Source organism: Colobus angolensis, unplaced genomic scaffold (assembly GCF_000951035.1).
Source record: "Colobus angolensis palliatus isolate OR3802 unplaced genomic scaffold, Cang.pa_1.0 Scaffold109, whole genome shotgun sequence".
NCBI lineage: Eukaryota > Metazoa > Chordata > Mammalia > Primates > Cercopithecidae > Colobus > Colobus angolensis.
The window spans coordinates 5991879-6002288 of NW_012111919.1; the positions used below are offsets into that span (position 1 = coordinate 5991879).

At 38.5% G+C, this 10410-nt stretch overlaps 1 protein-coding gene and 1 pseudogene across 4 annotated transcripts in view; both read right to left on the reverse strand.

The window, feature by feature from the left end:
* The window catches only part of ATAD2B (ATPase family, AAA domain containing 2B), a 190380-nt gene that overhangs the window by 125286 nt on the left and 54684 nt on the right, over positions 1–10410 (reverse strand). For all 3 annotated transcript variants that reach the window (XM_011950768.1, XM_011950759.1, XM_011950751.1), the window contains 3 exons: positions 5644–5742; positions 3804–3915; positions 789–904 (listed from right to left, as the gene is read on the reverse strand). In XM_011950768.1, the coding sequence (XP_011806158.1) occupies positions 789–904; positions 3804–3915; positions 5644–5742 (327 nt within the window). The remainder of the gene's footprint in view (positions 1–788; positions 905–3803; positions 3916–5643; positions 5743–10410) is intronic.
* LOC105517958 lies at positions 8556–9318 on the reverse strand (annotated as a pseudogene). Its single transcript, XR_001002754.1, has one exon. The product of XR_001002754.1 is annotated as a phosphoglycerate mutase 1-like (transcript).

Consider the following 10410-nt stretch of genomic DNA (forward strand, 5'->3'; position numbering starts at 1 on the left):
TTTTTTTTTTTTTTTTTGAGATGGAGTCTCACTCTGTCCCCAGGCAAGATCTCGGCTCACTACAACCTCTACTTCCTGGGTTCAAATGGTTCTGATGCCTCAGCCTCCCGAGTAGCTGGGATTCCAGGTGCACGACACCACCCCCAGCTAATTTTTGTATTTTCAGTAGAGACGAGGTTTCACCATGTTGGCCAGGCTGGTCTTAAATTCCTGATCTCAGGTGATCCACCCGCCTCGGCATCCCAAAGTACTGGGATTACAGGCTTGAGCCACTGTGCCCAGCCAGAATATTCTATTCTGCCCAATCTTCTTTAACATAATTTCTCAGCCTTTTCTAATAGTTCACCAGCTATCCACCTCATGATCAGGCACAATCTGTTCCTAAAAATAAATTATCAAGCTCACCCTATTTCAAAAATACTCCATCATCAAGTCAAAGAAACACATCAATAAAACTGTGCTTCCAAGAGTAAATAACATACAGCATCAAACTCGATGCACTAGGAGCCAAATTCAGAAAAATCCATCTGGGCAATCTGGTTGTGTATTTAGGGCCCACAGAAAGAATCTTATCGAGTGCCTGACTTAAACCCTGAGATGTAAACTTCAAGAACATATTTAGTTCCATGGCCTCTGGACCCTAAACAATAACATTTCATTTCTAACTGTCATTGCTAGGACACATCAAATAAATATATATCAAATATTTATATTTATAGTAATTTACTCAATTAGCATTTGAAAAAGTAACGGTAATAACAATAATAAACATCTATGACATTGCTTACCTTGGAGGCTGAATTTTAAACTTTTCAAAAATTTCTGGATATAAAAGTGGGAATACTACCATTTCCTTTAGTGCATGAATATGATGGCTCAATCCACCTATGCTATCAAACCGTACCTTGGAAAGAAGGGGAAAAATTTGATATAAAACAGTTTTATATGTTTTATAAAATTTTTAAAATGTATAAAAGAGTCTTACGATTCAGAAATATATGCCTTTAGCAGAAGCTTTTAAACATAACTATAAATAAGTGTAGAAAAATAAGGCTAACAATAAAATCCAAGGTTACATGTCAGTTCAGGCAAATTAAGCTACCATTATTTAATCTAGTAACTCAGAACCAGGATTAATTCCCAACCTAAAACTTTAATGGGTATCTATAGGAGATTTTTATATTACACTAACACATACAATTTTTATATCATACCAGGTTCTAATGGGCCGGGCACAGTGGCTCACACCTGTAATCCCAGTACTTTGGGAGCCCGAAGTGGGCGGATCACCTGAGGTCAGGAGTTTGAGACCAGTCTGATCAACATGGTGAAACCCTGTCTCTACTAAAAATACAAAAATTAGCTGGACATGGTGGCACACGCCTGTAATCCCAGCTACTTGGGAGGCTGAGGCAAGAGAATCGTTTGCTCCCGGCAGGCGGAGGTTGCAGTGAGCCAAGATCGCACCACTGCACTATAACCTGGGCAACAAGAGTAAAACTCTGCCTCAAAAAAAAAAAAAAAAGTTTAAATGGCTTTAAAAATATATAATTATTTTGTACATATATTCTCAGAAGGGGGCAATATTGTTCTCACAGGGGCAAAAACTGGTTCAGGGACAGGGCAAGAAATAATCTTAGCTATTTACAATAGTTTGTAGCCCTCCCAAGGTCAATGTTACCTGACAAAATCTTATTCTTTAATATTTAATTTCTCTAGTCAGAAGAAATTTACTTTTTTTCTTCTTTATGGGACAATGATGAAAAAATGATTTTAGAAGCACTGATCTATCACAAGAAGCAGCAAAGACTGTTCCTCCCACCCATAATAGTTTAAATAGCTAGAAGGCTTTGTAAGAAAAAAAGTGTACAGAAAAAAAATGTTTGAAGAAAATTTTGCCCAAAATGTTAACTGTGACTGCCTCTTCCCTGCTTCTTCATTCTGTTATGGTACTTTAAAATGTTTTACAACGAAAGTATTACTATGATAGAAAAAGTGAAAGTAAACTATTAACAGAAAAATAAAAACAGAAGTTAAATAACAGAAACATTCTAAGAGAAGCTAAATTTTAAAGAAGTAAGTGGTCTGGCGTGGTAGCTCACGCCTGTAATCCCAGCACTTTGGGAGGCCGAGGCAGGCAGATCACCTGAGCTTGGGAGTTTGAGACTAGCCTGACCAACATGGAGAAACTCTATCTCTACTAAAAAAAATACAAAAATTGCCAGGCATGGTGGTGCATGCTTGTAATCCCAGCTACTCGGGAGGCTGAGGCAGGAGAATTGCTTGAACCCGGGAGGTGGAGGTTGCAGTAAGCTGAGATAGCACCATTGTATTCCAGCCTGGGCAACAAGAGCAAAACTAAGTCTCAAAAAAAAGGAGAAAGAATTCACTCTGCTTTGGCAGAGACATCTAAAGTTTACTAGATTCATCTATAAATGGATAGATGAAAATAAATGAAAGGAAAATAAAAGTGAAGAAAAAATTTTTGAAAAGACAAAAAAGAAATAAAACTAACTAGATTCAAAAGAGTAAAGTGCTGGTAAGCCAAATAAGCAAAGATCATTAGGTAAGGTCTTCTGAGAAGCTGCACTATTAGAAATGGGATTCTGGTCATATGTAATACTCTAATATTTCCTTAGGGCCTGGTTAATAAAGTAAGACAAGCATTTTCCTCTATGACTTCAGATTAGAGATAGTTAAAATTTCGTCTTCAAGTATATATGCAATTCTATTTGATAACTTATTTTAAATCCCTCTATGAAAATCACTTAAACTACATTGTATAGAAAGATTTTTAGGAACAAAAAAAAAAATACATCAAGTAAGCTCTTGGTTATGCAGTAACCTTATTTCAAAATATCCCCCCAAAATAAGATACTACTCACAATGAGAAAGAATCTACCATGTCCTCCGAGTCTTATGTCTGTTTTTGTCCTACATACCTTCCCCAGGTGTGATCGATCATCCATTTCCCAAAGTGACTTCACCACCACTCTTTATATTGATGACCCGTATCTGAATTTCTAGGCCAGATATTTCTCCTTAATGCCAAATCTAAATAACCAATTACCTACAAGGTGCTTTCACTTGTAGTATACCTCAGATACCTAAACATGTATTAGTTAAATACAACTGATTAAATCATCTTCCTGCCTAAAACATTTATTCCTCTTCTTATGTTCCCTACTCAGAGAATCAAGCCATTTTCCACCCAGACCATCCATTATCTACCTAGTCACCTAAGCTAGAAACCTGGGTAATACTCTCAAGTTGTACCTTTCCCTCATTCCCAGAAAGGAATTAATTCACCAAATTCTGTCATTTCTGAATTCAATCCTCAATTCTTTCAAACCCATTTACTTCTTCAAATAGTTATCCTACTTTCTACCATGACCACTACCCCAGATTACTGGACTACAGGAACATCCAGTCTCCCTAATGCCAGCCTTGCTTACCCCAAATTCATTAACTATATCATAGCCAGAGTGATCTACCCAAAATACAAAATCATGAAACTAGACAATTTCAACAATAGCCCATTGTTCATCATGGTTTATGAAGCCTTGCCCCTTATAACCTTCTCAGCCCCATTTCTTACCTGTTACATATTCCAGTAACACTGAAATGAAAATACATGACTAAGAACCACATGTGGCTAGGGTTCTTAGGTTTCAAAACATATACATCGAAACATTAACACTGTCATATCTGAATTTTTTAGTTCTACTATGTGCTGCTTTAGAAACAAGAAAAAAGCTTAAAAAAAAAAAGAAAACTTCTAGAAAAACATTTACAAAACTTACTGATTTATCAATGTTCATTGGATCAACATCAGCCAAGCTTGCACCTACTTTCACTCGTTCTCGGAGAATACCGCTAGCTAAGTCCTCTGCTCTGAAGTTCATAGGCAAACACCTGAAATTTATAAAAGGGCAAGTGAAGTTGCATTAAAAGTTTCACATTTTTAACGTTAAAATAAGTTTACATTCCTTGATGTCTTCATCTTTCTCCTTTTTCTCGTAACCCAGAAAATAATATCAAAGAATTTCATTCTTTTACTCTACTTTTACATTCTTGTCAAAGGCCAAAAATTAAGTTACTCACTAGATAAAGCAAACAAGATTGTTAATCTATTTGCCCAAAGAGCCCAATCTATTCCATTTTAGGAAAATATCTTAACATAACTGATTATCCCATGTCATACAACTATAAAAATAAACCTATATGTACTACAATATATGGGATTAAAAAAAAATCAAGCTATTGACTGACTGAGACAAGGTATCACTCTGTTGCCCAGCATGGAGTGCAGTGGTGCAATCATAGCTCACTACAGCCTCAACCTCCTGGGCTCAAGTGATCCTCCCACCCCAGCCTTCCAAATAGCTGGAACTACAGACAGGCACCACTACACCTGGCTGATTTTTTATACAGACAAGGTCTCACTATGTTGCCTAGGCTGGTCTCAAATTCCTAGGCTCAAATCCCTAAAATGCTGGGATTACAGGCATAAGCGACCAGCCCAACCTTTATTATAATATTTAAATCCATCCTCAGATATTACATGAATATGTCTACTCAGTTATATGATTGAAAAAACTGTCTTTCCCTTTTGTTAAAAAAAAAAACCAATTAGCGATCACATCTTGAATACTAAGCTTCATCTTTTGTGTAACTACCTTAAGAGAGAGCTCTATATTACATTATTTAACACATTATTTAATATATTACATTATTTAATTTCCATAAATTAATATACTCAACTTCCTCTTTTAACCTTGGGTAAACACCAAACAATGGCATTAACAGCCTCAAAAAAGTCCAGCATCTATAATGAATGTAACTTCATTGATATTTCTGAATCCTAATTTATAAAAATATATTATCAAAGGAGATTATCAGAACAGTTTGGATTAAATAAGCATAAATTCTTTTATTTAAACTTGTATTTTTCTCATTTTCTTTCCATCATTCACATGAGAAATTCTTTTTTAGTATACAATCTAATCAATCCAAACTTGTTTCCAAGACCTGCTAACTGAAAACTTGGTATTTCTACAATAAATAATAATTTGACACTTTAGTTATTTACTCCTCCAATGAAAATTCTTTTGAGGTTTTAGTGAGCCCAACACTGATCAGTTAGTTACCCTGGTTAGGCAAAGATCACCATAGGCACTTGTTCAACCAACAACAAAAGCAAAACAAATTTTTCCAATAAAAATCCAAGGTCTCCTGAGATAATTCTATTAGAAACCATGTCTTAACCTGACTGCTATAATACTGTAATCATTATAAGTACCTAAAATCAACCTCATTAAATGGATTTAGATTAGAGAGGAGGTACAGAGGAAAAGACAGATACTGCCATATAGGTTGGCCTGTTTCCCTTAGCTCTCCTTACTTTCCCTCTCCACAAATTATTTTATCATAAGTACTTTCAGACTAAGTAATTTCAGACTAAATTTCCCAAGGTTAGACTTCTATTGGAAGAAAAACTAATTGGAAACCAAGTCAATGTCTTAATCTAGTCTAAAATATGTGTTGAATATCAATGTTAGCAAAATGCCAGTATAGATAAGAAAATCATTCAAAAAAAGCTTATTTTTCCTTTTTTCTACCATGGAAAAAAATTTTACTAACCTATTTCTTGCTCTTGCCATGCTCTTTGATTTCCTTCTTTCAAAGCGTTCCTCATCAGAAGAAGTTGTGTCACTACTATGAATGGCATGCTTCTTTCTCCTATTTAAAGAGAGTAAAATCCTTAAAACCATTATAATAGCAAACAACTTTTTAAAACACACTGTAATAGCTCAGAGGAAATTCAATCAGCAAATATTTATTAAGATTTGTACCCTCATGCAGTTTACATGAAGTATAAGTTCTTCATGTAGCAATTACATGAAGCAATAAGTTCTGCAGGAAAAAAAAGAAAAAAAAACAGGCCTGCAATCCCAGCACTTTGGGCAGTCGAGGTGGGCAGATCATGAGTTCAGGAGTTCGAGACCAGCCTGGCCAACATGGTGAAACCCCATCTCTACTAAAAACACAAAAATTAGCCAGACGTGGGGTAGGCACCTATAATCCCAGCTACTTGGGAGGCTGAGGAAGGAGAATCGCTTGAACCGGGGAGGTGGAGGTTGCAGTGAGCTGAGATTGCACCACTGCACTCCAACCTGGGTGACAGAGCAAGACTCCTTCTCGGGGGGAAAAAAAAAAAAGGAGAATAGGAAGCCTAAAATTTTTTTAAAAGATTAAATCAGGAAGGGAGTCAGTAACCAACTTTTTTTTTTTTTTTTGAGACAGTGTCTCACTCCAGGGCTCACTACAGCCTCAACCTCCAGGGCTCAAGTGATCCTCCCGCCTCAAACCCCTGAGTAAATGGGACTAAAGGCACCCGCCACCACACTGGCTAGTTTTTGTACTTTTTGTAAAGAGGGGGTTTTACTATGTTGCCCAAGGTGGTCTCAAACTCCTGAGCTCAAGTGATCTACCTGCCTTGGACTCCCAAAGTGCTGGGGTTACAGACATGAGCCACCACACGGGGCCAGCAACCAATGTAAATTACATCCAAATTTAGTGACTATCTGTCACTGTTTGATAAATAACATTAGACTCTCAGAAAAAAAAAAAGTTTATCTTTTTTTTTTTTAATTTTATCTTTCCCAAGTAGTCACAGTCCAGACATTTAAAGAACAAAAGAAAAATAATACACCGGATTACAGAGGACAAGGGCTTTAACTTTCCACTTAAGATAGTTCCATCCTGTTTGAACTTCTTATAAAATACATAAAATATTTTGAAGAAAAAAGTAGTTTATAACCAGAACTACTATGGAGAGATTAGGTAATATGCCAGGCTAAAGTCATCACAAAGGAGAATTAATACTTACTGAATGCCAGATTATTAGTATAACTCATGACATCTCTAAGAAACCTAAAAAAATACTATAATAAAACCACAACAAAACTATGTGCTCACAAAGTGTTCCAACTGAGTTCATCATATCCAAATCAAATGCTTCAACCACTTCTCTTAAACTGTATATTCAGTTAGCAGTTCCACTAACCAGTAATTTGTTAAAAAAAAAAAAAAACCTCAAAAATCATCCTAAAAAATCATCCTAAATCCCTTTTTGCCCACCACATAATCATTGCCATTGAGTCCTAGCCACACTCCCTGTAAATGTCCCTCATCTTGTCTTTTTCTCCACCCCTACCTAGGTTTCACTTACCACCTGTCTAGCCATTTAATCACCCTCAGTTCTGATTTACTGAAAAAAAAAAACATTTGCCATGATCTTACCTCGGATCTTATTACCACATGAACTGCTCTCCACCTCTGCAATTTTAAAATGTAATGGCCTACTTTTTGAAGATAACCTCCTAACATACCAACTTTCAACTCATCAAGGCCTACTATACCTGAGCACCCACTGACTCAGAGTCAACTCCCTTCGAAGCTTAATTTTCTGTCAAGATTCACAGGAAAAGCTATTACTTCAGTTTTTAATCTTCCTACCTGACTCTGTCTCCTTTTCCTTCCATTATACTTGCTAAATTTCAACTGTGTACCAATCCAAGTAATAAAAGTAGAATGCTGAACAGACTAATGAAAATCCACACAACCAGCCAGGCGTGGTGGCTCATGCCTGTAATCCCAGCACTTTGGGAGGCCGAGGCGGGCAGATCACAAGGTCAGGAGATCGAGACCATCCTGGCTAACATGGTGAAACCCCGTCTCTACTAAAAATAAAAAAAATTAGCCAGGTGTGGTGGCGGGCGCCTGTAGTCCCAGCTACTCGGGAGGCTGAGGCAGGAGAATGGTGTGAACCCAGCAGGCAGAGGTTGCAGCAAGCCGAGATCGTGCCACTGCACTCCAGCCCGGGCAACAGTGCAAGACTCTGTCTCAAAAAAAAAAATCCACACAACCATACAAGCTGGAATCACTGTCAGTAATTTACTTCAAGCACAAATAGCCTTCAAAGATGTCCCAAAATCTGTGCATCAGTACTCCACTTCAATGCCCACAGGTCCCATTAGCGACCCAGATTTTCTCAACTTCTCCTTAAGATCTTTAACCCACCTCCTACTCCTTCTCTACTAATCGGAATCCTTTCATTACCTTCTTCATCCATTTTTTGTGGGGGAAGAGGAAATTTTTTTTTGTTTTTGCTTTCTTTTTTTTGAGACGGAATCTCGCATTGTCGCCCAGGCTGGATGGAGGGCAATGGCGCGATCTCGGCTCACTGCAACCACCATCTCCCGGGTTCACGTAATTCTCTTGCCTCAATTTCCCAAGTAGCTGGGATTACAGGCACACACCACCATGCCCAGCTACTTTTTACATTTTTAGTAGAGACAGGGTTTCACTATGTTGGCCAGACTGGTCTCCAACTCCTGACCTCATGATTCGCCTATCTCAGCCTCCCAAATTGCTGGGATTACAGGCATGAGCCACTGTGCCCAGCCTGTTTCTGTTTTCTTGTTTTTAGATGGAAGGTCTCACTCTGTCACCCAGGCTGGAGAGTAGTGGCATGATCATAGCTAACAGCAGGGAGCCACAGCATCCATGGCTTTAGGCACAGTCTCTTAATCCCCCAGGAACTGTATGCACCTGATGGTCTTCAAGTTCTTGTCAAATTCACAGACAATGGGAATACCAGTCGGCAGGTTCAGCTCCATGACAGCCTCTTCAGAGAGACCCTCCAAATGTTTCACAATGCCCTGGAGGCTGTTGCCATGGGCCACAATCAGTACCTTTTCCCCTCCTTTAGGAGGGGAACTATTTCTTCATTCCAAAAGGGCAGAGCTCTGGCTTCAAGAGTCCTTCAGACTCTCACAGGAGGGTAGCTGATCCTCTCTGAGGTATGAGATCGCATACCTGCGATCCTTACTAATGTTGCTGTAGAAAGGATGGTCAGGCTCCACTGGAGGTGGTGGAACATCATAGGAGAGCCTCCAGATCTTCACCTGGGCCTCACCATGCTTTGCAGCAGTTTCTGCTTTATTGAGACCAATCAGACCCCCATAGTGCCGCTCATTGAGGCACCAAATCCTCACTACAGGCAACCACATCTGATCAATGGCATCTAGCACTGTCCAGAGGGTCCAGATTGCTCTCTTCTGCACTGAAGTGAAACAGATGTCAAACGCATAGCCAGCATCTCGCAGCGCCTGCCTGCAACTCTTCACCTCCTCATGGCCCATCGGGCTCATGCTGGCGTTGTACCAGCCGCTGAAGCAGTTCTCCAGGTTCCAGGTGCTCTTGCTGGGCCGGATCAGCACCAGTTTGTAGGCAGCCATGGCGGCAGACTAGGGAGGCCCTGCATCAATTTTTGATACTTCCTAATTCTCCAGGAAGATAGTTGCAAAAATTATCTACTTATTCTTTGCAATTTTGGTATTTATCTTCTCCTCTACTTCTTCCTCCCCATCAGGAAAGTTCCCAAGTTTATGTGTGTATTGGGTCTATAATTTATAGAAATGTAATTAATTTGCCAGTAACAGCACAGAAGGAAGTTGGTGGAAGAAAAGTTGTATTCGTCTAAGAAAATGACTTCAGATAGTAAACTGAATGCATAAGAAAAAATAAAGAGAACCAAAAATGGTAAATAAATTTAGAAGTTAACAATACCTATAAACATATACAGTCATCCCTTAGTATCTACAGGGGAATGGTTCCAGGACCCTTGTGAATACCAAAATCCAAGTATGCTTAAGTCCCTTACATAAAAATGGTATAGTGTTTGCACATTGCAAATGGCCTACACACATCCTCCCATACACTTTATTTGAAAATTTATCAAAGACTTAATTTAAGAGTTACCTCTTATATACCTTAAATCATCTCTAAATTAATTATAATACCTAATACAACACATATGCTATGTAAATAGTCATCAAGCTGTATTTTTTGTTGTTGTACTGTTGGGGTTTTTTCTCAAATATTTTTGAGGCATGGTTGGTTGCATTCACACATACAGAACCTGTGGCTAAAAAGGGCCAACTGTACTTGCTAATATTTCTTCTCGTAGCTTCAGTAAAAGCCATTAAATCATATAAAGTAATATATCCAACAATGTATTGTTAGATCTGTAACACTGTTAAGTGTTATACAAATAACAATAACACAACAAAAAGAGTTGTATACATAATTTCCCAATAAATAACTGAAAAGCCAAAATTCTAGTTGGGACTGGGCACAGTGGCTCATACCTGTAATCCCAGCACTTTGGGAGGCTGAGGCAGGCAGATCACTTGAGGTCAGGAGTTCGAGACCAGCCTGGCCAACATGGTGAAATCCTGTATCTACTAAAAATACAAAAATTGCCAGGCATGGTGGTGCATGCTTGTAATCCCAGCTACTCGGGAGGCTGAGGCAGGAGAATTGCTTGAACCCGGGAGGTGG